At 40.0% G+C, this 26,763-nt stretch overlaps 1 protein-coding gene across 2 annotated transcripts in view; it reads right to left on the reverse strand.

Moving 5' to 3' along the window:
• Positions 1-26,200, reverse strand: part of st6gal1 (ST6 beta-galactosamide alpha-2,6-sialyltranferase 1) — a 29,736-nt gene extending 3,536 nt beyond the window's left edge. The window contains exons 1-7 of one of the 2 annotated variants that reach the window (XM_084730064.1): positions 25,942-26,200; positions 23,290-23,381; positions 8,333-8,569; positions 5,457-5,825; positions 4,975-5,239; positions 2,798-2,895; positions 134-235 (exon numbers count right to left, since the gene is read on the reverse strand). In XM_084730064.1, the coding sequence (XP_084586190.1) occupies positions 134-235; positions 2,798-2,895; positions 4,975-5,239; positions 5,457-5,825; positions 8,333-8,569; positions 23,290-23,301 (1,083 nt within the window). In that variant the 5' untranslated portion in view covers positions 23,302-23,381; positions 25,942-26,200. The remainder of the gene's footprint in view (positions 1-133; positions 236-2,797; positions 2,896-4,974; positions 5,240-5,456; positions 5,826-8,332; positions 8,570-23,289; positions 23,382-25,941) is intronic. The other variant, XM_084730065.1, reaches the window with a different exon arrangement.
• Between the last annotated feature and the right edge of the window lie 563 nt (positions 26,201-26,763).

Genomic DNA, 26,763 nt, shown 5'->3' on the forward strand with positions numbered 1-26,763 from the left:
AACTAACTCAGTGACAGCTGTCTGTCATCTACTTCAAACAGGAACTGCCACTACTACTTCAGCAATGCTGCTAATTTAGCAAAATGTAAAATAAAAAAGGCTAAAAATAACCAATTGGGACTGAAACTGTCACCTGAGTGAGGTCAGCAGAGAAGGGGGCGGGGTCCCAGGCCACCAGAGCACCTGAGCTGTACAGAGAGCTGGACAGGAAACGATGGTCATCAGACGCCATCACCTGCAGGACAGAAAAACAAAACTATATCTCCAACAAAGTGACGCTGACTCACATCTCATTGGATAAATTGTTATTAATGAATAATATTTTATAAACACAGACAAAATAAAATTGTTGTTTCCACTGTAAGAAGCTTCTGGAACAGAAACTTGTTCTTGTTACAGAGATTTTTAAGGCACATTTGGCAGGAAAACTCTCATTCTGTGTCACTTTTTGGTATTGCTGAAAAAGAATGACAGGTTTTATTCACTTACTACTGATAATAATTGATGTTTTGTGAATAAACCAAGTCATATTTTCGTTGTAAATACAGTCATGTTGCTTCTGAAGGTCAGGATTGAACGTTATTCTAACGTAACTTTGGTCAAGAGAAAGGAAAGGCTGAGCTCTTAGTGAACTTGATGTCAGTGGCTTGTTTCATACTTCGTTGGATGTTTATGGACTCACCTGCTCGTGTGTTCTCAAGTATCACCCTGACAGCTGCTTATTTTGTGCTAAAAATGGCCGCCAGTGTCAAAGTAATGTAAGTATAAAAGCCAGAATTGACAAAGTAGTTGTCATAGTGAGTAAAAGTGTGTTATATATGTATCATTAGCTGTGTGAAGCTGAATGGACTCTGGACTGTAGTAAATCAATAACTGAAATAAAACCCTGTTTGTGAGAGAAAGACACTGGATATATCCTGGAATCTAACTGTAAGACACATGATGCCGTTGCTGAACCAAAATAAAGCAAATTCTTGCTGTTTGCTTTTCCAGCTGTGTTCCGGTATAATCTGTTCACTGGGGCCCACGCTCAGGGTCTCTAACACCTACGTGATTTTCCATCGCTGTTGCCAGCTACTAGTGCACCAAGTTATTTTGTTTTGGAATCGAGCCGAATAGTTACTATAACAACCATCAGCATACACTGAGGTGTGTTACTGAGGAAAATCTGAAAATCTAAAATAGTTCATAGATCATGTTCTAATCTAACAATCTCTAACTCTAAATATTTGTTCAAGATGAACTGTGTGTCAAAATACAATTTTTAAAAAAAATATTTTTGTTGCAGAGATGTCTCGGCTCGCACATCGTGTTCTATCATCATCATCATCATTAACTCTGCTGGCTGAGGAGCGGGGGAGAGAGATGGTGCGGTAGAGAGGGGAGGCGAACAGATCCAGTCCAGCCGCGAAGGTTCCCGGTTCCGCTGGCCCACCTGAGCCAGGTGGAGGAGCAGATACGCGGCTGTCTGTGCTCCTCCCTCTTCTCCTCTCTCACCTAATCCTCATGCCCTCCTCCCATCCTCGCTCCTCTGACCCGCAGCGAAACAATCAGAGAGTTTCTGAAGTTTGAAGTGCGCAAAACTACGCACAGATCTTCCAACCAGCTCTGATAAGCTCTGTTTAATCATTATTTTTCTGGATCATAACAAACACACAGACACAAACACTACAGCTGCTCCAGCTGTCATACTGACTCATCTGATAAAGACGATCTGACAGCTGTGATCGCGGCCTGTGTGCACTTTGCAGGTCTGTTTAGATTTATTAGGCTTCATAATTCTATTTTATTTCCTTATTAGGAGTTTATCTTTAAAGACACACACACACACACGAATGTAACATTAATGAAAAGTGTTCTGTGATTGTGGAGACGTGTGTGCGCCTCAGCCAAGCGCGAGACACGCGAACGCTCTTAACTTCAATATTTACACTTTATTGCTGATAGAAAACATGTTCAAATAACACTAACTAATCTACACTCCCGTGTGAGGAAGAGAATGACCAATAATGACGGTGTTTTGTGATCATGAAGACGTGTGTGTTTCAGCCAAGCCCACCGGGATCTTGTACCAGCAGACCACAGACTTTGCGCTTCGACCAGGTTTTGGCCGGTCTCAAGCGCGAGCGGTTTTTACCCCAATGTGCTGAGCACAAGATAGCAAACGCGCCGACCACGCCTTCGTTTTGTCTTCATGTTTAGACCTCCCGCCCAGAGCGGCACAGATGCTATCTTACACACACTGTAACTGTGGACTGGTAGGGCCCTCAGTTTTGATGTGTGAGTGTTACAAGTACTCTGCTGACATGGTGCAAATGTTTTCAATAGAAGTCTCATATCTTTTAATGCATTTCTCCCTGCTGCTCTTTCACATAATTAAGAAGAAGTGCAAAAAAAAAAATTAAAAAAAAGGCTGAGCCAAATTTTTTTCAGGGGACAAACATGAGGGGGCCGCTGTTTTATTTTTTTATTGGCTGAAAAAAAGGGAACCTCGGATCTAAAACATACTGATTCTTCATTTATTATGGTTGATCCTGCTAGTAGGACTTCAATTACTGATTCATTTTAGTATTAATTTGTAATTATTCATAATTGTTCAATAAATAAATCTGTTTATAAACCTTTAGTTCCTCAAGCTGAAACTGCTTCTTGTGTTTGAAACATTTACACTTGGGATTTGATGCACTTTCATTTTGATTAACCACACACACCTGTCTCTGCTTTGGTTTTCCTGGACTCCTGTCTGTGTCTGTGCTGTGTTGTCTGTGTGCTTCGGCGGGTCAGCTTCGGTGTTTACCTGTGAGTTAATGAGGCGGATCGTAGTTTTCGACCCGACGTCCTTCTCGTAGCCGGTGGTGGGCGCCGCGTTGAAGCGCAGCACAGCATCATGAGAATCTGTAATTTTTTTATTAAAAAGAACAGTTTTAAAAGAAGTGAAACTTTCTGAGCCAGTGGTGCAAGACATTCTGTGTTTCCATGTCTGTAAAAATCATTTTGATGAAAACAGAAACACAAAAGTAGAAACAGTTTGGTGTTGTGAAACTGCAGATTAAGGACAGGTTCTGTTGATGGTTATTATTTGCATCATTTCTGATACGTGCTGCAGAAGAAGTGACTTAAACCAGCTGTGTGCATTTAAGAGTCTTGTTTTTCTAAAACCTCACATTCTACTGACTGGTTTTCTTCATTTTGTCTTGTTGTCAGTCTGATGTTTGTGCACTGCGGCGTCTCCTGTTTACTGACATGAACAGCAGGTGTTGATTAGGGTCACTGGTGGGACGTCCTGACTCATAAGAAGAAAGCAGCGAGCAGTAGAGGCTCAACCTGATCTCAGCCAAGTATCCACACAATTATTCAATCTGTTACCACCTAAACTCAGTCTCTGGACAGTGAGACACTGTGGATCGCAGCAGAGTACAGAAACAACGAATAAACAGCTAGCCTACATGAACAGCTAGCAGAGTAATTTGGGATTAAACGCTGTCACTCGACCTGCAGTCAGCACACACCTTCACACTCTGCACTTGTTGACTCGTCTAAATTTAAATTCCTATTTAATCAGTGGGGGAACTGGTCGTCTCTAGTGAACACAGTGTTTTTCAGTTAATAGATGTGAGTCTAGAGCAGGGGAACTCAACTCGCTCTGCCCAGGAGACATTTTTGGTCAACAAACAAACAAACAAACAAAACATTAACAATAAAGTTATATATCAGACAAAATGAATAAACATTAAATGGCCCGTAGCTCATCTTTCTGATTGACTCTCAGATTGACAGATAAATCAGGTATAAAAGCTGCAACTGTGTGTTAGTTGTAAATGTTTTGGTTAAATTAAACATAGATGGACCCTCTTCCATCATGCAGCCACATGTTGGAATGATTCATAATATGAAGAGTAAAATTAAAATTAAAGTGATTTTTCATGCAAAATGGCAGAAAAGGTTTCTGAAGACGTCCTCAAGTATGGAGATTTCACGCTTTCCTTCATTTAGTGACATATTAAACTGAAAATTCTTCAGACTTACGAAACAAGACATTTAAAGACGTCATCTTGTCATTTCAACTCTAGATCAAAATGATGATTAACTTACGTCTTTGCTGTTATTTTATAACCACTAATATATAAAACAATTTCATTCAGGGGAAAGACAAAATGGACGTTGTGCAGGTTGGTTTTTACGTCAACTTGCAGGGAGCAGGTTCATGTAAAAACAGTCATATTCTGAAGTAAAACAAGGCAGGAAAAGTACAGAAAAAAGACATTTTTGACAACTAAAAAAAAACAAAAACACAGGACACAGACATTAAATATTACTAACTGTCTGTCGGTTGTCTCTTCAAATCATAGTACTGCATCAACAGAACTAACGCTGCAGACTCTGTTAGCAGTTAAAGGAGAAATACTTAACAACTGCATGTGCAGAAATGAGGAGACTCCATTAACATTTCGCTCAGTTTAACCGTTACAAACGTCTGCTCCTCCTAAAAGACTGTTAATGATTTCTTCCTCTTTCGGGTTCCTAAACAGACACTTACTCATTCGACAAACATTCAGCATTAATTTGACCTCTAACTAAAACAGTTATTCTGGCCCAGAATAGAGATTTCACAGGAGAACACTGCGACTGTAGTGTTGCTCTCAGAGAATTACAGTAAATATATTACAGATTTCTCCTTTAACTCCTAACTGTACAAAGAACACAAAAATTCTACATTTTTACTTGGCAGTTAGACATCTCGTAAAATATTTATCTGGACAGTTAAACATTATGTTACTGCATCAACAGAGCTGAAGCTGAAGGATCTGTTAGCAGTGAACTGAGCAGTAAAAAACAAAACCATGAAACCTGAAACCTGGAGGAGGATTTAAACTCAAAGCCTCTATTTGTCCTTTCGTTGCATAGTTATGGTATGAGAGATAAAGAAGACAAACTTGATTTTCTTGAATAAACATCCATGTAAATACATCTCACCGATCTCTTTGCCCAGTCCAGAGTACCGGAGCGATCCTGCCGACGACACCACGGCGCAGCTCTTGTACGGCCCGAGCTCGGAGGTCAGCTGCTTCGGGGGCAGCTGGGCGGCCCAGGGCAGCGACGAGAAGGGCTGGAGCTCAGGGGTCAACGTCGTGACCTCGACCTTGTCCTTCAGCTGGCAGAGGAGCTCGGGGCCGCTCAGCTTGGGCCTGCTGGACATGCCGCCAGGACCGGAGAACTCCACTCCGTATTTATTCATCGCCTGACGGGAACACAAGAAGGAAATCAGGGACAAAAAAGAAACAATTTGTACAGAAAATCTTCTCAGATTTCAGAAAAATTGTCAGAATTATGACAGTATAGTTATCATATTTAGAGTGCAGAATTTTGTGAGTAAAATAAAAGTTTTGGTGATATTTTCATGAGTTTTATTCTCAAAATTCAGTGTTTTTCTTTCTCCATGTTAAACAAACTCTCACCTGATAATTCTGCACCACCTTCCTCAGCCTGCTTCCCAGCATGCTACTGGACATCTCGTCATCCCACACCTCTCCCAAAAGTCCATGAGGCCCGAAAAACTCAGCATCCCCCCCTCGGCCACTCAGCTCCCCCCTCCGCCGGCCTCCGAACAGGGTCTCCAGCGCACGAGTGAAGGGGCGTGGCAGCAGGCGAGCGAAAAACCCAGAGGGCTCCCGCTCTCTTGACCTCCGCTTTGGCGTCAAGTCCGCTGCTTCATGGGTGTGGTTTGGAGAGGAGAGGACCGGGATTGGACGGTGGGGGTCACCCGGGACGACACCGGGGAGCTTCTGGGGGTCGATGTACATGGGCTTAGCTCCGCCCCGCAGCACCTGTGGGAGTCAGAGAGACGGCGATGTCAAGTCCTGTAGGTTCAACATCCAGGACGAGTTTCTATGAAGGATCTCAAAGGAAATCACTCAGAACGGGCCAAATATTCTGAGGGCTGTTTTCCACCAAATCAGCCCAAATCAGAACCGGTTCTGTTCAAGATCCTTGGAACCTTGGTGCTATCTAGAGAACCAGCCCACATTTCCACCAGTTTTGAGTGGAACCAAAATAATCAAGGATGTCTTCAACTCGACGACCGTGATTCCCGAGGAAAAACTGCTATTTTGGTTCAGCTGGGAACCAACTTTTCAGGCTCTGAACCAATTAGTTTTGGTGGAAATGCTCAGAATGATAAAACGTTCCAGTTCCATGTTGGTGGAAAAGGAGTAAGAGTGACATATTTATGGTTTGACTGTTAGAACTTTGCTAAATTCCTTTATCACTCCTGTGCTGATATTAAAGAGCACTTCCTTTTTTGTTTTGGGAACACTTGATGAAAATAAGCTTATTAAAAGGTTGTTTAATAGAAACACTTTTTAGATCATGGGTCTTCAACAGAGGGTCTGCACCCCTTGGGGGGTCCTCAGAGTTACTGCAGAGGGGCTGGCAACTTTTTTTTTCTACAAAAATTAAAATATGCCTGAAAATATATGAATTCAACATATTATTATTGAGATAAATCAGCTTAGCCATGAAGCATGTGCAATCATGTGAGCTAGCTAAGCTACTGAATCACTACACATATCCATAACAGCCAACTAGTTAGCTACATACAGACACTTTTCTTTGACTGTCCCTGCTTGATAAATTACCACATGAATCAGCCCAAGTTTTGTACTGCAGGCATTCTTTTAAAAATTTTGATTTTCAAGGGCTGGGCGCCTGTGAATTCACGTGTTGACCTATTTGCGTTGGAACAATCCCACTTTACTGTGTTTCTGCCTCCTTTCTCTCCTCTGCGCCTCAGCAACAAGCTCGCAGATGGAACAGAGAGAAAGTGGGAGAGGGAAAAGCGACTGAGACCTTACATTACTGTAAGTGCAATAAATTCTTCCAAACAAGAGTAATTTATTAATGTAATCCACTTAAAATGAAAGACAGACAAATCGAGCCTGAACCAGTCGAGCCGGAGCTTGGCCAGCTTCAAACAGGTGTGTTGACAGTGAAATGTTTGTGCAGAAGAGTTCAGCTCTCAGTCCTGTAGATTGTAGCTGAGTCCCAGTGTCCCAGAAGTTTAGTTTAGTTGCAGGTATCTGCTTTATTTTACCTTTTCAAGTTTGCTTTGGACTGTACAGAATTCCTGTTAAGTTACAACTGATGAAAACCCAGCACTTCCTGTTTCCAATAAAAAAAAAATCACCTGGAAAGCTCGCACTGCTCAACATCTTTTAAAAGGTAATGTAGCCTGCAGAGACGGGTGGAGGTGCAGCTGTGGGTCTCTTTTGGAGACGACAGGACGTTTGAGTGGGTGGTGGGTGGATGATTTATGCAGACATGCTCAGACTCACAGACCATCCATGCATACAGATCACTTAACGCATTAACACACTGTTACTTGGATTAGTATCTAATGTAATGAAAACTGTAATCGTTTCTGGGAAAAGTAATAATATTACAGTAAGAATGTATCTGATATTATCCAGTATGAATTAAAGTGAAATATAACAAATATTGGTCACCACCGAGGGTTTATGTTACTTTAGTCAGTCATATAGTGTGTAGATAAACTTGCGACATAAAAGATGTTGTGTTGTTGTGTTCGCTGCAACAGAAAAGAAATACAAACTTCCTGTTGATGTAACATTACTACAGTGTCTTCTCGTACTCTTCACAGCAGACTGTGGAGAACTAATTAATAAGCAGCTATGGGTTTAAAAAAATCAAATGAGAAAATGTGATCAATCATCTGATTGCCGTTGCTGCTCCACCTGCAGCTCCACAGCTCTGAATCATATTTATGAGACCTGCAGTTTCAGGTTATTTCAGCCTGACTGGTTGCTGCTCACTGGCTGTTCACAGTGTGGACCGTCTCTGCTGTGAAGATGCCATAGTAACGTTACATAAACACAGACGTTTCATTACTTTTCTGTGGCAGCAGGCACAACGCTGAGCCCCTCAGCAACTATTAAACTGCAAACTGACCTTATCTACACACTACAACTACAGCTCAAACTGAGAAAAACTCACTTTAACAACAAACCCACTAGACTCCATCATACTCACAGGCTACCCACAAGGCAACAACCCTGAAAAGAGAAAACTCGGCCGATAACACAGACACTGCATCACTGCTGCGTTAATGTGTGTGTTGCATTTTACTGCTGTAGATGTTTAAGGCTGAGCTCATTTTAACTACTTTAATACATCAATACATTTTCAATACATACTTCAATACATTTAATACATCAAATTCTATAAGATCATCATATACGATGCTATTTTAGAGAAAATGTGTATATTGGGATATACTGCATTTTAACCAGTGCCACAGCGTGACGTAGCGACAGACCTTGATGACGGAGTGTGTGCGAGGCTGAGCCCGGGTTCGCGCCCGCACCCCGAAGATGGCGTCTGTGACGGGCACGCTGTTTTCGGCACAGATGGCGTAGAGCAGAGCCATGGAGATGCAGAAGAAGGCCATGCAGAGCGCTCCGCGGCGAGCCCGACGCCTCAGACGCCACAGCAGGCTGACTCTGTCCATCGCCGCCCCGGGGATCTGCAGAGGACAGAAAACAGTCACAGTCGACTGTCCAGAAAGGTTCATATTGTGCAAATTCTGAGCACTTCCCTTGATTAATCATTAGTAACATTAATGATCAATTAATCAATTAATTGCTATTACAAAAAAGACAATTTTGCTTATATCAAATGCATTTTTCCACAGTGACATAATGCACATTCTCTGACAGCATTACAGAGCCAATGAAACTCATAAAAGTTACCTCTGTTATATTTCAGATCTTTATTTTATGACTAGATTGATTCAATTTTACTCGATTGACCGAATTCTTAACAATGAATCGATCGTCAATTAATCGTTATCATCCCTACTTTCAAGCAGTGATTAAGTAATAAAGTAAGACTGTCAGTTTTCCCAAAAATCTAGTCTGAACCAGGACCATAAAGACATTACACCAAGTTTACACCAAGTCTCTGCACTGGTTTCCTGGGCGCTTCAGAATTGATTTTAAGATCCTTTTACTGGTTTATAAAGCTTTTAATGGTCTCAGTTCTACCTATTTATCAGATTTGCTTTTGTCATATGAACCCTCTAAAACCTTCAGGTCTTTGGGCAGTGGCCTTTTAGTCATCCCCCCACAGTGAGGCATCGTTTCATAGCTGTGGTCCACATCTGTGGAACAGCCTGTCCAAAGACCTGAGGGCTGCAGAGAGTGTTGATATTTTTAAAAGCAAACTCAAGACCTACTGCAGTGGTGTTGTTTTATAGTTTTTATTGTGTGAAGCACTTTGTGTTGCATTCTGTTTGTAGGAAAAGTGATATATAAATAAAGTCTGATTGATTGCTTGATTGATTTAAAGATTGTGTGTTGTGTGCAGGGGTGTTTATTTATGCTTAGAGCATAACCAGTGTGAACCAATTAGGAAATTACATTACATTTGATTTCCCTGATTCAGTGGTTTTCTGGTTACCATTCAGTCTGTGCCCTGCACACTGCACATCCTCTCTCTCTCTCTCAAACACATGGACACAAACCAAAGGAAGCTTCTTGGTTTGCTGTTTTGCAGCATAAACTGTTGGCAGAGGCCAAAAACAGAGTCGAGCTAAAAGAGAGCGAATACTGAAATTAAATTCATCAGGTGACACAAACACGAATCCAAATAAATGATCGTGTTGCTCTGAAACTGTCGGATGTGAAAATAAGCACCTGCTTTTCATTTATTGGAGGTTTAAATGAGTGTTTATCATCTTCACTTTTAGTTACTGTGAGTGCAAATTAAATCTGGACTGATGTAGTGTTTGTTGGCAGAACTCATCTGCATTCAGAGTTGTTGTTTTTTTTGCCCGAGCAAGTGGGTCAGCAGGATCTCCTTTCCTCTAATAAAAGACAGACTCGATGGGACAGAAGCACTGAAGCTCCTTTTCTCAGCATTCAGGGAGGACAACAGTTTCTTATCACTGCTGACATTTACACATATAACATAATAAAACAAGAATAATACCTGTAAACAAAAGAAAAAAATATTAAAACCTAACTAACTTTAAGAAATTATTGCCTGATAATGAGAGAAATGGGAATGATGGAATTTAAACTTCCAGAACGAGCAGCTCAGGAATTACCTGTATGAAAATTACATATACAGCACTTTTTATGCTTGTTAGGATTGTAACTGCAGTGATGAGCTGTTATTTATCAGCACAAACCATGACTTTGTGAGGACCATACTAATTAATTCACTAAAGTTAAAGGTTCACCCAAGAATGAAAATTCAATCATTATCTACTCACCCTCATGCCGATTGAGAGTCGGGTTTATTTTGTTAGTTCACAAAACACTGCTAGAGTTTCACAGGAAAACAGTGTTGCAGAATCTCCCAAACAATGGAAGTGAATGGTGACCAGTTTTCAAATGTAAAAAAATAGCTGGAAAAAAACATAAAATGCCTCCATGCTGCTCATGCTAAGCCCCACCCTCTTTAGTTACTGTTGCTATGCCTGCCGAACTTTCTATTCTCGCACTGCATTTATGCAGTTCACAGTGATAACGGCGGGAGATTTAACATCGAATTTGTGAGTAATTGTCGAAACACGAGGTCTGTGATTCCTTAGAGACGTAAACGAAAACAGATTCTCATTTCTAGCTGATGGCGGTGGATTCTGTCGGCTAAAATAATGACTCACAAGCAGATTTCATTAGTGTAGCTGGCTGATGTAAGCTAATGCTAATGTTAAGTCGACTTGAGCCAGCCGAGAAGACTCCAGCTGATGTTTTAATGTTTCCATCTGACACGTTTTAAAACGAGAACCCTGTGAAAATGTTATGTAAAGTTAGCTAACATACATGTTATAATATTAATGCTAAAAGAAGCTAAAGCTAGCTACCATCTCAGCAAACATCTATCATGTAGATATACCTGCTGGATTTCACCATTTGACATATGACAGAAATTCACTCATTAACGTGGGAAAAGGAAGCGCAGGGACTCGATTAGTGCAGCGGACCTTGAGACGGGTCACTCAGCCAGACCACAGCTGTGGATGGCAGCTGGAATAAGAGCTAAGCTAACCAGCTTAGACCTGAGACACTGAGCCATAGAGAGAGAGAGAGCAGATGAAGACATTTCCATTTCCAAAGGAGACTGAAACTGAAACTGTCTAACTGAGCAGTGTTGATCAGAAATGGCTCAGTTTTTCTGATACAGCATCACCTCTTTCTCACTTAAAATGTCTTCCGAAATAAATTTTAGCGACTGTTCAGCTGTCATATGATTAAGCTGCTCAACGGGCCGCCATGTTTAAAACGGACATGAGGAAGGTCAGAGCATGATCATGCATAAATATTCACGAACACGCATGAACATGCACACGCGAGACGACTGAGTAACTACAATAACACAGGGAGTGTGACGTCATTCTCTGCTCAGGAGAGCGTTACTCCGTTATATCTTTACGTTGCAAATACTTGTTTGGTGACATCTGATGTGTCTGAATGTTGTATTCAGTACCTATAAATATCACTTTATGAAATGCATTAAAATTATTTCCCCACAAAGACAGTGTAATAATAATAAAGCCAAAGACCAAAAGCAGCTTGATGCCACTAGATGCGAGTGAGAAGAGATTCTGTTTATTTGAACCAACCCTTTGATAAGAACTTTATTATCTCAGGATGAACCCTTTGAGACGGTCAGTTTCGTCTAATTTTCAAAGATGCCCCAGATGATGGCTTATTTCATTCAAACACAGGATGAAACAAATAAAGAAAAAAAAACAGGTTTTCTCATTGAATTTCTGCTTCTGATACTGTAAGTGAGTGAAACAACAAAGAAGAATAAGGACGCCGGAGCATGCCATCTTTGCCTCAGGCGATGGGTGAAATCAGGGAGAAAGAGCAGGGGGAGAGGAGGAGGAGGAGGAGGAGGAGGAGGAAGATGGCTTGATTCATCAGAGGACAGGCCAGACGGAAAAAGAAGAAGGAAGGCGGGATGAGAGAGGCCTCGAGATAATGAGAAAAGGAGAGAAAGAGATGGAGAGAACAGGAAGGACAGAAAGAAGTCCATTACAGGAGTCGGCAGTCGGCCTTTATCCCTCAATACGACTGCAGCTATCCAACATGACTATCAGTCACATCTAATGGAAGTAAATGAGGTTGCTGAACGGTGCGGTTTTACCACTTCGAGAGATATGATCACGACCGTGGACGTGAAAATGAGTGGTTTGCAAAACATGTAAAATATTAAAAAGCAAACAAAACACAAACAACATTAAAGAATCATGCTGGTGATTTTGCTGTAGCCTGCAGAGGACTTCAACTTCCCATGAAACAGAAAGTAGAGCGCTTTCCTCCTGCATATTTACATGTATCCTGTAAAAACAGCTAAGGAGGGGCTTGTCGAAGACACTGATTGGTGTTTACTCAGGCTGCAGCTACAGACTTATTTCATTATTGATTAATCTGCAAAGTCTTTTCACAAGTCATCGTGTAAAATAAAAATAAAAATACTGGGGAAAAACTCTCGATCAGGATTTCCAAGAGCTTTAAGTGACATCTTCAAATCACTTTTTTTTGTCCAACCAACAGTCCAAAACCCAAAGACTCTTCATTTACTGGCATAAAACACCTGTTATTTCAGTTCAGATTAATCTGGAAAGTCCAAAAGTGGGGATCAAACAAGGTAGGTGTGAAAGCACCCTGAGATTCAGTGTGACTTACAAGGATTTCATCACTACGTCCACTGTGAAGACATGTCCCTAACTCTACATAGAAATCATAGATAAAAAAAGACACTCCTTATAACTTCATAAATTGCCTGGGAATCATCATGTTTTTAGGTTATTTTCAGTATCAAAGTAAACAAATGCAGAGCTCAAGTAGTCCACTGAGGACTTATACTTCCTGTTTACATCCCAAAGCCCCAAATTAAGTCCCAAATTAAAGGAACCATAGTTACAAAGTGAAAAAAAATGAGACAGAGAATAATAACAGGAGTGAATATGTTGATTTAAGATATCTTGTACTGGAAAAAAAAAACTGACACACCAACCAGCATCATTCAGGCCTTACTGACAGTCCACAGATTTTTTTTTTTTTTTAGCCCTGTGGTTGAGCTGGTGCTGAAGCGTGAGGCTCAGTCCCACAAAAACAGTAGTGACACAGTGAAATGTAATCACTGAGCCAAAATAAATCCCTGCAGGGGGGGGGGAAAGGTGGTCAAACATGACTCAGCATTTCCTGCAGCAGATACAAGAGTGCAGAGCTTTTGATACCTCAAATTCAGCTGACGCAGGGAGTCCAGCTCAAGGAAACACGAGGCGGCGCGACAGTATTTACATTGCGATTATTTTTCCTGTGTTTTATCGTTTTAGCCTCAAGTAATTATGAAGTATGTTGTTATTTATAACAAAGAACTGTATGGCACACAGGAACACAAAAAACCCCCCTCCACCATTGACTCCCAGTGGACATACTGTCAGTGGGGGGGGCCCTGACTTGTACTGGGTTTGCCCCAGAGGGATTATATACAAACAGTTTGGGATGCCCCAAGAGGAGGCAGCTGGACAGACGGCGTCTACATGATCATTCTGCAACAGGGGAAGAAAACACTGGCTTGTTTGTTTACTGTTAAACCAGAGCAGGATGCAGCGACGGCACCCCTGATAAACAATGTCAGGGTGAACTTCTTTCTGTGTTAAAACTTGCAAACCGGGAGCTGCACACCTGGTATTAAAATGGCTAAATCCCCAGAAAAGGGACCAGCCGCTCGCTTGTTAACGTTAGCACCATTAGCAGGTTCAGGTTGGGGTTCGGGTAACTTGCTATTTTCCACATATAGGTTGCTACCTTAAATGATGTTATTGTTGTAAACAGTAAAACCATACAATGTATAAAACCCGTAGGTTTCTGATGAGCCATTTTGAAGCTCACAGTGTGGTGACTCTTGGCAGCGCCTGATTCTGCTTAACTCCCATCTAATCCAAAAATCAGGAAAGAGGCGGAGCCGAGGCGACTGAAAGAAGCAGGTACCTGTCACTCAATGCCAGCACGCCTTCAATGATGCATAACTTTAATCTTTAATATCATTTGAGTTGTTATAAACGGAGAAATTATCTATAGAGACCCAAACTGTTTTTGTACCGGGCTGTAAACATGTTCTGGAGAGAGAGCCTCAGGTGGCCATTTGAGGAACCACAGAAGTTGCTGCCTGGGTAAAAAGCAGAGAGCTGCAGGGCGGGAGAACGCTGCCTGAAACAGGCAGTCGACAGAAGACCTGGAAAAATCCTGCATACTCGTCTAGAAGTCAGCATTTTGTTTTGTTTTTTGAATAGATTTTTGTTAGATGCCTAAAATAAGCCTCAGAGCAGGGCTGGGCAGTACAGCCTAAAATCTGGTAATCAGTAAAATGTATTTATAATTAATTTATATAATTTAAAATGGTATCACAGCATATTTGTTTTTCTTTACATTTCAATCTGGATTCATCTGATTACTGCACTCTGTATTACTGGGACATATTTAGTACAGAGGTATTTTAAGAACATTTAATTTGCAAAACTGGAATAATAAATAGAGAAAATTAAAAAAAAACTTTGGTATTACCGCCACTTACGACTTCTGTCATCTGACATGATTTCTAGATTACTGTTTCCTGCTTGACTTTCTAAACTTGAACCATGTCCATCAGTCTTTTTCCAGCTGTGTTCTGAAGTAAATTTATGGCAAAGCTCCGATGTTATTGGTTCTTTTATCTGTTTTCAATGTTTTGTTGTAACTTATTGTCATGTTGCTTTTTCGTCGAGCAAAGTGAGCGCCTTATCATGGTCTCAACATATAGTCAAATTCATACTGTAGGGCAAATCTATAGCAGTTTACTTTCTATACCGTCCATAACTTCCAGCTCTACTTCAGAAAGTTTCACGTTTTGTTCTACAACATAAAATATTCAGTAAATTCAGGAATTTTGAAGCTTTTACGTGTCTTTAAAAAGGTGATTCCTAGAAAGTGGCTAAATGAGACTACGAAGGTTGTCGGGGACATTAAACGTCTTATCGTCGAACATCAGTCACCTAAAGGGGCGACGATCATTTGTGAAGATTATCTTGCTGAACAAAACAAACAAATAAATGAATAAATAAGTAAATAAACTTTTGTTTGCTTATTTTCTACATTAATTCAAACTTCAATGGAGAAATCCGTAGCAACTTCTGGGTTGTCATCTATGGCTGCAACTAACGATTATTTTCATCATCGATTAACCTGTTGATTAATCGATTATTAATCGGTTAGTGGTTTGGCGTCAAAAATGTTGATCACTGTTTTCCAGAGCCTAAGCTGACGTCCTCAAATGTCTTGTTTTGTCCAAAACACAAAGATAATCAGTTTACTGTCATAGAGGACTAAAAGAACCCAGAAAATATTCACATCTGAGAAACTGAAATCAGAGAATCATTTGGAATTAAAAAAAAAAGACTCAAAATGATTAGTGGATGGAACGGAACGATTATCAAAATAGCTGGCGATTAATCACTGCAGCTCTAATGTCATCCCTATAACACTCTATGTCAGGCTTATAGCCATATTCTACATCCGATGAGTCCGACTAGAGCTACTTTGCTTTGCTTAATGCCATCGTGACCTTGATCTGGATGAGTGTCACAGAACTGATAAGCGAACCCGAAGCAGGATCTAAACGTTACCCGACCCTGGATTTAGTATTACACACCGACACCTGAGCTCAGATGATGCCGCTCCACAACAAACTCCACAATAAACCACAGCCAGTGAGATGAGAACGACAAGAAATGACTTTTACATGAACCTGAGAGAAATCAATTGAATCCATTGAATATATGAGGCCCCGCTGAACACAAATGCACACATGGTGGCCTGCTGGGCTGCATACGAGTGCAGGCAACTTATAAAATCAATATTTTCCTGTTGTGTTATTTCTATACATACAGCAGCTGGTTTGCACGCAGCTAGAGGCTGAATGTGCAGCAGGCAGCTCCGCTCTGTGCTGCTTCACACATGAAGAACAACACAACAGCAGTTTGAAGTGAATTATTATTCCTATCAAGAGCCTCAGTGGAAACTGTAAACTCTTAATGGATTTGAGCGATTGAAATATTTATGAGTTGGGAGTATCTGATAAGAAAAATATCAGCTGATGGCTGATAAAAGTCAACAACACAAATAAACAATCTTAATACGACAGAAAAATCAACTAGTCGGTGCTCTGTGGAGGACAAGCTGGTCTGAGTGTATGTTTGCTGAGGTTTATTCAGGTCATCAATATCACATGATTCAGACAGAACTGGAGGTAAAGACGACTGCCTATTGATTAATGTGATGATTTTATTCATTAATAGATTAATCAAAGGCTGCAAGTGAGGATTATTTTCAGCACTGATAAAATGATTGTTTGTTGATAAAATGTCTGAAATGAAGCAGGATGTCCCACTGAAACCTGGCCAAGCCAGCAGCCAATCACAGCATAGCAAAATACAACAAATACAAGACATTAAACCAAAATCCACAGCAAAACAATGCCAGCTATTTAAACATATTTTTTTCTGATGCCCTTAAATTAATCAATGGATGTCAGCGTAACTAATTTAAGATCTTTTTGCAGATTGTTTCATGCCCGTGGTGCAGAGTAGAAAAATGCAGTTTTCCCTAAATCAGTTAAAATCATTGGTACATTGAAAAGCAACCAGGAGCGTATAACTGACACAGAGCAGGTTACAGAGGCTCAGCTGGAAGTGCTGCTTTATAGATGAACGTATACCAGTGCTGCTGTCAGTGAGCTGTCAATGACTTCCAGCTCACCAAATCATAAAGAATGCAGCGGTGAGTGAAGGACTTTGTATTTGAAATGAAACATAAAGGGATTTTCATCACAGTGGGCCTCATTCACAAACTGTGTGTACACAGATTTGTTCTTAAATCCTGCATACAAACGTTTTACACACAAATCTGGGATTCATCATTTTCTTACCTGAGTTTGTTAGTATTTTACAATAAATGTCCTGATTGTCAGTTTTTATGTTAAGCACTTTTGTTGCATTTTATGAGTGTATTGTGCTGCATTATTTTTTTATTATCATCATCATCATCATTATTATTATTATTATTGGGTGAAAGTCCTTGCTGGATGTCATCACTTTCACCCTCATTGTTTTATCCCACTGGTAGATGTCTGATCTTGGGCTGACGGTTCAGTTGCTCCCTCTCCTCCACCTGTTTCCTTATTTTTCTTCTGGTCTGTTTTTCCTTTTAATGCATCAACTTTAATGTCAAACCATTTCTTTTTCATCTGAGACACAGTCCGTTTCTCCTGGGAAACAACACAACATGCACCACTTCAGTTATTGCAGCCTGAGGAGTTTTTATTATGAGTCGCAAAAGTGTCTTTTCTGTCCTCCTCCTCGGACTCGGGCAGTGCAGCGGTGTGTCCGTGGTACAGGCTGAATGGGTTGGGGTGGTTACAACAACTTCACCGCTTCCTCAGTGATATTTCCTATGCAAACATATTTCTTTATATAGAGAAAAGAGGGCATGTCAGTCTGCAGATTGCAGGCAGCGGGTACGAGCCTGTCAGTTCAGAGTGATTCTGATTCACTAACATACACACAGTGGTACGAACAAACTGGGCCGGTGCTCGTTTCATGAATCAGTCGATGACTTTATGTGGGAACTTATTTTGCTTTAAATGTTTTGACTTAACTAATAAAAAGAGGAGAAAAGTTCCACAGCATCATCATGAAGAGGCTGAAACCGACAAAACTTTGTGTCACAGGAAAGTTAGCTTTTTAGGAATACGACAATATTCACTTCACAAAACTATGAAATGAATTTGGGAAACACTTCAGAGTCTTTCTCCAGTGAGATCATCAAAATGAAAGCTCTCGGTCCGGTTCAGGCTGTGAATGGACCATCTGTATTTCCAGCTGAAATAAAACTGTGACTGAAAAGACGGAAAAGATTTCAATGGTTGACCTCAGGGAGAAAATAAAGAGGCTTTTGAGGGAAACAGCTGCTTCCACTTCTCTTTAGCTGAAGGATGGAGCTGTCTGTGGCCTCTTTGATTAACTTTGGCACACATTTTTTTTTTTTTATCTATATCAGACTCAGCAGAACTGTTTCGAACCATTTAGTAGTTGCCCCCCCCCTCCCTGTACGTGCACAGCATGTCAGATTTAATTTTCAAACTCAAAATGTCTTCAAACTGATGAAATATTCAGTCATTAGTCAAAAACTTTGGATAACATTAGACTGACTGCACATGACTCTACGACAGGTCTGGACCTCGTAAATTGTGTTTGTATCCGACAGAAAATTCAAAACACGAGAAAACTGGTGAATGCCACAAGTTCTCTTAAATTGCTCGTATGCACCACTTAAGAATAAGCTTGCTAATAAGCAATGCTTGTATGAGCGGTTCCTGCACGATGCCCAACGTGTTCTACACAGAGAAAGAAAGAACTTCCTGTATAACATTTGCCGAATTTACAAGGAGGCCGAAACAGTTAAGAATTTATTGCAGACAGCATTTCACAGTTTAGAAAAGTGTCTCCTCACATAAGAACACAAAATTGCAGAATTTTTTAAGGAAGTCTGGGAAGTGTCACCATGGGCGACAAAGATGTAGCCTATACAAGGAGTACTGGTTACTACAGCTGCATCAATTCATCAGTTATTAATAGAACTGAAAATCTGTACTAAAGTACAAGAAATATTACTCAATTACAAGTAAAAGTACAAATGCTGGAAAAAAAAGTATTCTTGTCAAGAACTGAGTTACTTTTTAATCATTGATGTTTAACATCATTAATAGCAGACATTCAGTCAAAGAAATTTCTGTTTCTCCAACTCTTTGGTCTGAATTCCTCCAAACTCTTCTGCTGCTCAGTGTTTACAGTCACCTCTCCAATCTAGGGTTGTACATTTTGTGCTTTTTCCTTAACTGACAGTTGCAAAAAGTTCAAGTTTCCTTATTCAGCGAATGGCTCTACCAAACATAGCTGCCATTTCCAGACTACTGCATAATTAAAACATTTTAATGCATTTTTAATTGATTAATACATTTTTAATTCATTAAATTCTTCAAAGCAATTAATGATTAATCATTAACCATTAGCATGCTTATTTCAAACCTGCAGTGTTGTGTTTCTCATATGTCATTGTTTTCATGTGATCAGATCACCTTATTGGACACAAAACCTCAGATGAAAGGTTTGGATATTAATTCAAATTGTACTCAGTATTCAATTATGATGTTAAAAGTAACTGAGTAGATTACATGGGGCAATGCATACTTAAGTACAAGTAAAAGTACAGTGCGGTTTTCCGAGCGATTGGATTTCAGTGCGTCTTGGGTGCATTTGCACCTGTATTCAGAGCTGTCCACTTGTGATTGGATCTCCCTGGACGCATGTTAATACCAGGTGTAAACAGGTCCCACCTGTGTCTGTCTGCTGTTTGTTGCTGCACAGAGTGTATAGTTTCATTTTACAGGCTTTTCTCTGAAGACCTCGCTGTCAAAGCGGTGCGAGTAATCAGGACAGTTGTGGCTAGACAGCTAACAATGAGCTGAACCTCATTATAAACCTCTGCAAACTTGAGGGAAGGTGCAAGTTTTCACGCTGTCATTTTATATACTGGCATGAGAAAAATGCCTCTTTAAGAGGTGTGATATGAGTTTACAGAACCACAGCTGCTGCTCACACAGATGTGTACCTCCAACATGGCTGCCGGAGAACGTGACGCCTCTGAATGAATGAATATACGAATGTAACGGCTGCATCACTGCGGGCTGCAGAGCCTCAGACAGATGGTGGCGTCACCCGATATCTGCTTAAAGATGTCGCCCTAAATCCCCAGCCCTCTCACACACGCACACACACACACACACACACACACACACACACACACACACACACACACACACACACAGCCAGAGGTGTTTGTGTATTATGCATGGACTTATGGAGCCATAAACTACTCTAAGATTAAAAGGTAGGAGTGTGTGTGTGTGTGTCTCTGCAGTGTGTGCGTGTATGTGTGTGTGTGTGTGTCTGGTGTGTGCGTGTGTCTGTCTATCTGCAGTGTGTGTGTGTTTTAATCTGGCCTGGCGGAGCGAGAGGGAGTGAGATGGTTATGTATGTGTCAGCATCAGCAGAGCTCTGAATCAAACCACAGAGAGGTTGATTGGTCGGTTGCTGTCGGTGCAGTGTGACATTTATGCACCAGAGACCAAAACCCAGCTGCATGGCTGAAGATCTTGTTCTCCCTTTATGACAGAAAAAAATTATAAGGTGTTTCTGAATAAAAAAAAAAACAAAACACCCACACACCCACACACCCACACACACACACACACACACACACACACACAAAAGAAAACTAAATTAACTCAGTCTGGTCAGACGTGCAGACAAACCTGCAAACATTTAGGTCTAGCTGGCAAAATAATTATCTGCTTTTTAAAACTTCAACTTAAAAGTGTAGTAAATGTAAAATATAATATTTACCAAAAAGGCAGAAGACAAAAGGCTGCAAAAAAAAAAAGAAAAAAGTGAAGTTGTCTGCATACTGAAATCTGTAAGCTTTGAAAAGTTTTTATTGACGCTGTATTGCCTGATTGATGTACTGACATCCGTAACAGACAGAACTCACAGCCCCACCTACGATTCTGACATCACAAAATAACATCTATATCTATTTGCTAAAAATAGAAAATACCAAATAATGTCCACAGAAAATGCTACTGATTACTGCCACATGCCTGTAAAAACTGGATAATAAAGTTCATCTTCAAATAATAACTACATTTCAGTGTAAATGAAAATAGGCCAAACACTGAGCCTTGGGGAACGACACAAGTACAAGTACAAGTTATTTATTTGAATGTACAAGGTGGGTTTCAAGAGGCTGTTTTAGCTGCTGCTTCATCATAGGCACTCTCATGGTACAAAGGAAACCCTGAGTGTCTGGTTGGTGACTGTAGGTGCAGTGTGACATTTATGCCTCAGAAACAGAAACCACAACCCAGCTGCATGTCTGAGGATCTCGATCTTTTGGTAGGACGGAAAATTATAAAATACTCCTGAACAAAAACTGAAAAAGAAAAAAATCCCCACGACAACTGGGAATCGATTCGGTCAGACATGTACTGGCCAATCTGCAAACATTTAGATGGTAAAATAATGATGTACTTATTTTAATGTAAATAAAAGCTCTGAAAAGCTTTTTACAAGATTAATGTATCACAGAGGAAACATCTATAACGGACAGGAACTCACAGCTCAACCTACAATAAATAGATCAGAAAATAACACCTTTATCTTTTTGCTAAATATAGAAAATACCACATAATGTTGACAGAAACCAGTACTGACTGCTGGCACCAGTCAGTAAGTTCACTCTGCTCCCAGAGATTTGCAAACAGATTTGTGTAGTAGCATTTTTTCCTTTTTCTACAGATGTGCATTACAGGAGAGAGAAAAATAAAAATGAAATTAAATGAATGTTTAAGGAAGTGTAACGTTAATTCCAAACCCTGCAATGTTCTATTAAACTGCGAGAACAAAGAACCAGGTCCTTATATAAGAACCAGTGTAGCTGTTTCCATTTTGCTGAGAAATGTGTGTTATATTTATTTTAATAAACTATTTTTAATATTTAATCTAATTTTACATGGGGCCTGAGAAAATCCTGTCTACTGCTGTTTTTTGTTTGAAGTTTTAAAGGGATAGTTCACTCAAAAATGAAAATTCAGTCATTATCTACTCGCCCTCATGCCGGTTGAAGGTCGGGTTTATTTTGTAAGTCTGCAAAACACTGCTGGAGTTTCACAGGAAAACAGTGTTGCAGAATCTCCCAAACAATGGAAGTGAACGGTGACCAGTTTTCAAATGTTAAATGAAAAGAAAATGCCTCCATGCTGCTCGTCTGGTGTAATCCAAGTCTCCTAACTAGCCCTTTAATACAAATGACAGAGAGAAATGAAGAACATCTCTCATTCAGTGTTATGAACAACTGAAATGCAATAAATTTGATCTCATGGTAGTGGAAGTCTGCAAGCTCCTGATGTGATGTTTGTGTTTTACACTTGTGTTATGAAGCTGCGATGCCGAGCGTTTCCTCGTCACAGACAGGAGGAAGCAGCAGTATAACATTGGTCGTGTAATGTGGTCACAGACTGAAGCCCTCGAGAGGACGACTTGCACAGACTACATGTGGTTTTGCTGCTGCTTGTTTATGTTGCGCTGAAAGCCCAACTCTCACCGCCACACCATTGATTATAACTCGCACATTTATATTTCATTCCCCACCAACTCAGTGACTCGCTAGGTAACTTGCCTCTAACATAATTTAACTCACTTATGTGTTTCCTTTACTTGTGTGTGTAAAGCTGGGTGGTGATCCCACAGAAGCTGCATCACGTTTAATGTGTTAGACCCTTCAGCCGCAACTTTGAATGACTCCCTGGTCATTCCAGCCTTTACAGTTAATTAACCGTGATGTTTTAAAGTGTGGTTAATAGTGAAACCAGTTAATTGCCGCATCCCTACTTTACAACACCACAACCTTGCCTCAAAATCTTCACATCGGTCTCTCAGTGTCGCCAGTTACTTTTTTCATAGCGATAACATCGGCCTCCATGGAGGAGACTGAATCTGCATCCTCCAGCTCAGATACTCGGCCCTCGATTCTTTCATTAACGTTTTCCGCGGTGCTTCGTAGTTTCTTTTCAGCGGGTGAAAAATCTTCATCTTACTCAGTTTAGAAAGAACAATAGAGTGAAATTAATAGTTCCTGTGAGGAGCTCTGCAGAACTCTGTCTTTACGCGGCACCGCCCTTAAGTCCGCTGCATCCCTCGCAGAGACTCACAAATATACATCAGTGGTGTCACCGCACACACCCGTCAACTCCACCCGGGCGCACTCTCTGTTTTGATTTAAAGCCCTAGATTTCTTCTCAGCTGACAGTGTTTTGAAGCATTTCTTGTAGCAGATAGTTACATCTGCATAATTCATACTACTGAAGGTGTATCAGTCCAGTGAATGAATCATGACACCTTCAGTAACTGTTACTACTGTTGAAGCCGTGAGTCATCTGGAGATTTTCACCGGCAAAACACACATTCGTGAGGTGAGAAAGAACCGCTGGAGTTTTCAAATACTGACTGAAGATTTCACTGGGAGACGATGTGTGTGTGTGTGTGTGTAGGATTTAGGAGTGGACGCTGCTGCTGTTCAGTGCGGTGAACAGTGGTGATGTTACCTTGTAGCCCATGGTGTGTGGTACCGCACGCTGTGTTGCTGTTGTAGTTGCTTAGAAACGGGCTGCTGCCTTCAGGTTGCCCCTCATCGCCTCTGTGGATGGAGATATATATACACACACTGTCAGCTATCTTCACACACAGGGCACCTACTTGTGCTGCTTACAGTGAAATTTGGCACTACTCGCAAACTTCAGAATAAAAGCTTCTCATGAAAACAAAACATAATCCATCATGATTAACTATAAAGTAGCTGAACTGACATGTATAACAACGTTTGTTCCAATATCAATATCAATATCAGAGACGTCTCAAAATCAGCCTGAAATGCTGGATTGGGTCTATGCACCAATACGATATCATGTAATTCAAAGCTGTTAAAAAAATATTAATAATAATATTATTTAATGCACTGGCACTGATCAGTACTCAGTATCGGCCATGTTCAGGTGTTGGGAAGGAAAAATCATATCTTTAATAACTGCTGTGATCAACCTATCAAAAAGATCTGATGTCATATCAATAAGTAAATCTAACTTTCTATATGGATTAAGTGCAACAAATCTTAGAGAGGACATATAATGCTCATTTTGCTGTTCTGCTAGGGCTGCACAATTAATCGTTTATTGCAATAAAATCACAACATGACCAAATGCAATATCTATATCACAGAACCAGAAATTGAAATTTTCTGAAAAAGGAAAAATGTGTGAGAAAACAGCGTTACAATGAGGTCCTGCAGTGCTGCAGAGATGACCTGCTCTAAAAATCTTTTTGTTTGGTTCAGACCTCAATAAATATCACGTCATCACAATTTTAATAGTTTTTTTTCCCCCACTGATTTCCACTTAATTTTATCACATTTACAATTTCAGTCAGAATAAGTAAAAAATTACTTTCATGCTAAGCTAGAAGACATCACTTAATAAAGTGCAGATCTACACAATGCAACCTGAAAGAACACATGTATTATGTTACATGTATTTTATAATTTATTTACATGTAACTAGTTACATATACAACAACACTGCAAGCAGGTAAGTTGATGACTTGTTGATGACTTACAGCCCAGACACAGAAATATTAAAAGGAGAAATATATCACAATTGCATGTTTAAAAATGAGAGCTGCAGGGCAAACAGTGAGTTGGAGCCATAGACTGTATATTGAATAGGTTCCTGTTTAGCATATAACCTGTGGTTGAAGCGAGCGAGGACGAGTCCTACAATGTAAGTTATAACTCTCAGTTGTCTCTCAATTTAAAGTTAAGCCCGCTATCCTGAAAACAAAAGCCCACTGCTCTGAAAATAGCAATTAAAAAAAAAAAGAAGTTATTCTGGCCCGAAACAGAAATTTACAAGAGGAACACCGCAGCTATTTTAACTTATGCTTCCTTATTCTCTAATAAAATATCACAGTCATTTTATGATTTATTCCTGTAAATATATTACAGATTTCCCCTTCAATGGACAAACTCTAAATTTTGTCCACTGCCTCTAAACATTAGCTTGCTATTATTAAACTGCTTTGTTAAATACTAAATTCTGATTGGTCAGTTACAGCATTCTACAGTGTGTTATTTCTGTATAACAGACCGTTGCTGTGGACACAGTTCTGATCATAAACTCTGGACTAAGAATAAAATAATTGTTAAATCACTGAACTCATTTTAAAAATTAACATTTTGTGTCAAATTATTGATTTTATTTGGTACATAACCACGTAAAAAGCAGAGTTATGTACAGTGAGCAGATCACTATTGTGAAATAAAGCCATGAAAACGTTTTTAAATTAATATTTTATGTCACATAAATGTGTAACCTTACAATGAGAGGGATGATGTACAGTTGTGAAATAAACGGCTTTAGCATGATTCATGACGTGAGCATCACCACCTGTCAGGATTTATTTAACAATAATGACCTGCTCACTGTACGTTATCTAAAACTATAACTCTTCTTTTGCTGCAGACAAACCAGAGGGATTTTAACATCCTGCTTTCTGCTCAGAGAGTCGGTTTTCTGAAAACCTGGTGCAACAGGTTCAAGTTTTTATTAACCCATGTTCAGTAAACACCCCAAACTGTAATTGCCTCTTGATTCACAGCACTTTATCGTATCTGTACTCTTAACTGCTGCAGTATTTGTCTTGTATTTTTATTAAGTATTGCGTGTATTATCTTCTAATCGCCACCTTTGAGTCCTTCAAAATGTCTCACTGTGTTTGTTTTTATGTCCTCTTATGGGACAATAAAGATCTCTACTGAGCTGACCTGTAGAGAGGAAATTAACACGAAATTATAAGAGAGGAAAACAAAAGAGAAAAGGAGAATAGGCTCAACATTTAACATAATACTCCTACATTTTATGCAGTAATATTGAATTCTGTATCACAGTATACACAGGCTTAATAATAACTAAATAACAACAATTAATGAATGTAGATATATGCTAAATAATACACTATAGATATATTTATAGGCAGGCCATCATCAGAGACCATGAAGTCACCTCAAGATCATTACGGCAACATGATGGGGAGACTGTAATCAATAGATAGATAAATATAGACATATTGATTGATTGATTGATCTGTTTCTCTGTCTTTCTATCTATCTTTAGCTTCTCTGAGGTGTTACGCTGAGATTCGTTGACCTGTGTAAAGTGATGCTCCTCCGTTAACAGCCCGCCAGCCGCCTCGTTCCTCTGATTTTATCGTCGCTACGGTACCGAGCAGCTCGTCGTTCCCGCCGCCATGTTCCCGCCGAGTCTCGTGTGTCGCGGAGGCACCGTCCAGTCCGAGGCCGCTGTCGGTGTTCGGTGTCATTTGGAGAGGTACGAACCGGAGCAGCGGGTCCTCCTCCTCCTCTGCGCTCCGCTGCTGCCACTGCACAGGCTGCAGCACCAACCGTCAAGCGCGCGACAAGGAGGAAACCGCACTTCCGTCGAGGTTTTCAAAATAAGAGCTGCAAGCGGTTACTAGTTGGCAGTCTTTCTTCTTAACTTACTCTATAACTGTATGTAATTATTTTTACCAATAGCATAATAATCAATTTTATGAAGTTCACACAAAAGTGATAGTATAAAGTATAAGGAAGTAATAATATATATATATATATATATATATATATATATATATATATATATATATATATATATTTTTTAAATATTAGCGAGAGGAAATGTGAAAAATATGAACAATTTAAGTACAGGAAATATAAAAATAGAAATAGGAACGTTACAAACGGGGAAAATATGAATGTATATAAAATATAAGGAGACTGAGCAGTTGAATTTATACCATTGCAAAAAGGCAATATTCATACTGAACATAGAATGATGATAATACACCTGATTATTGCACATTGAAATAAAAATCACATGAATCAAACAAGTGAAAAGATATGTTAAAATAAGATAATCCTTACTTTATTCCACAACAATCTGCATTTTCACAGCAGCAAAAGGAAATGTGAA

The sequence above is a fragment of the Lutjanus erythropterus genome, chromosome 11 (assembly GCF_056507025.1).
Source record: "Lutjanus erythropterus isolate fLutEry1 chromosome 11, fLutEry1.hap2, whole genome shotgun sequence".
NCBI classification, from domain to species: Eukaryota; Metazoa; Chordata; class Actinopteri; order Lutjaniformes; family Lutjanidae; genus Lutjanus; species Lutjanus erythropterus.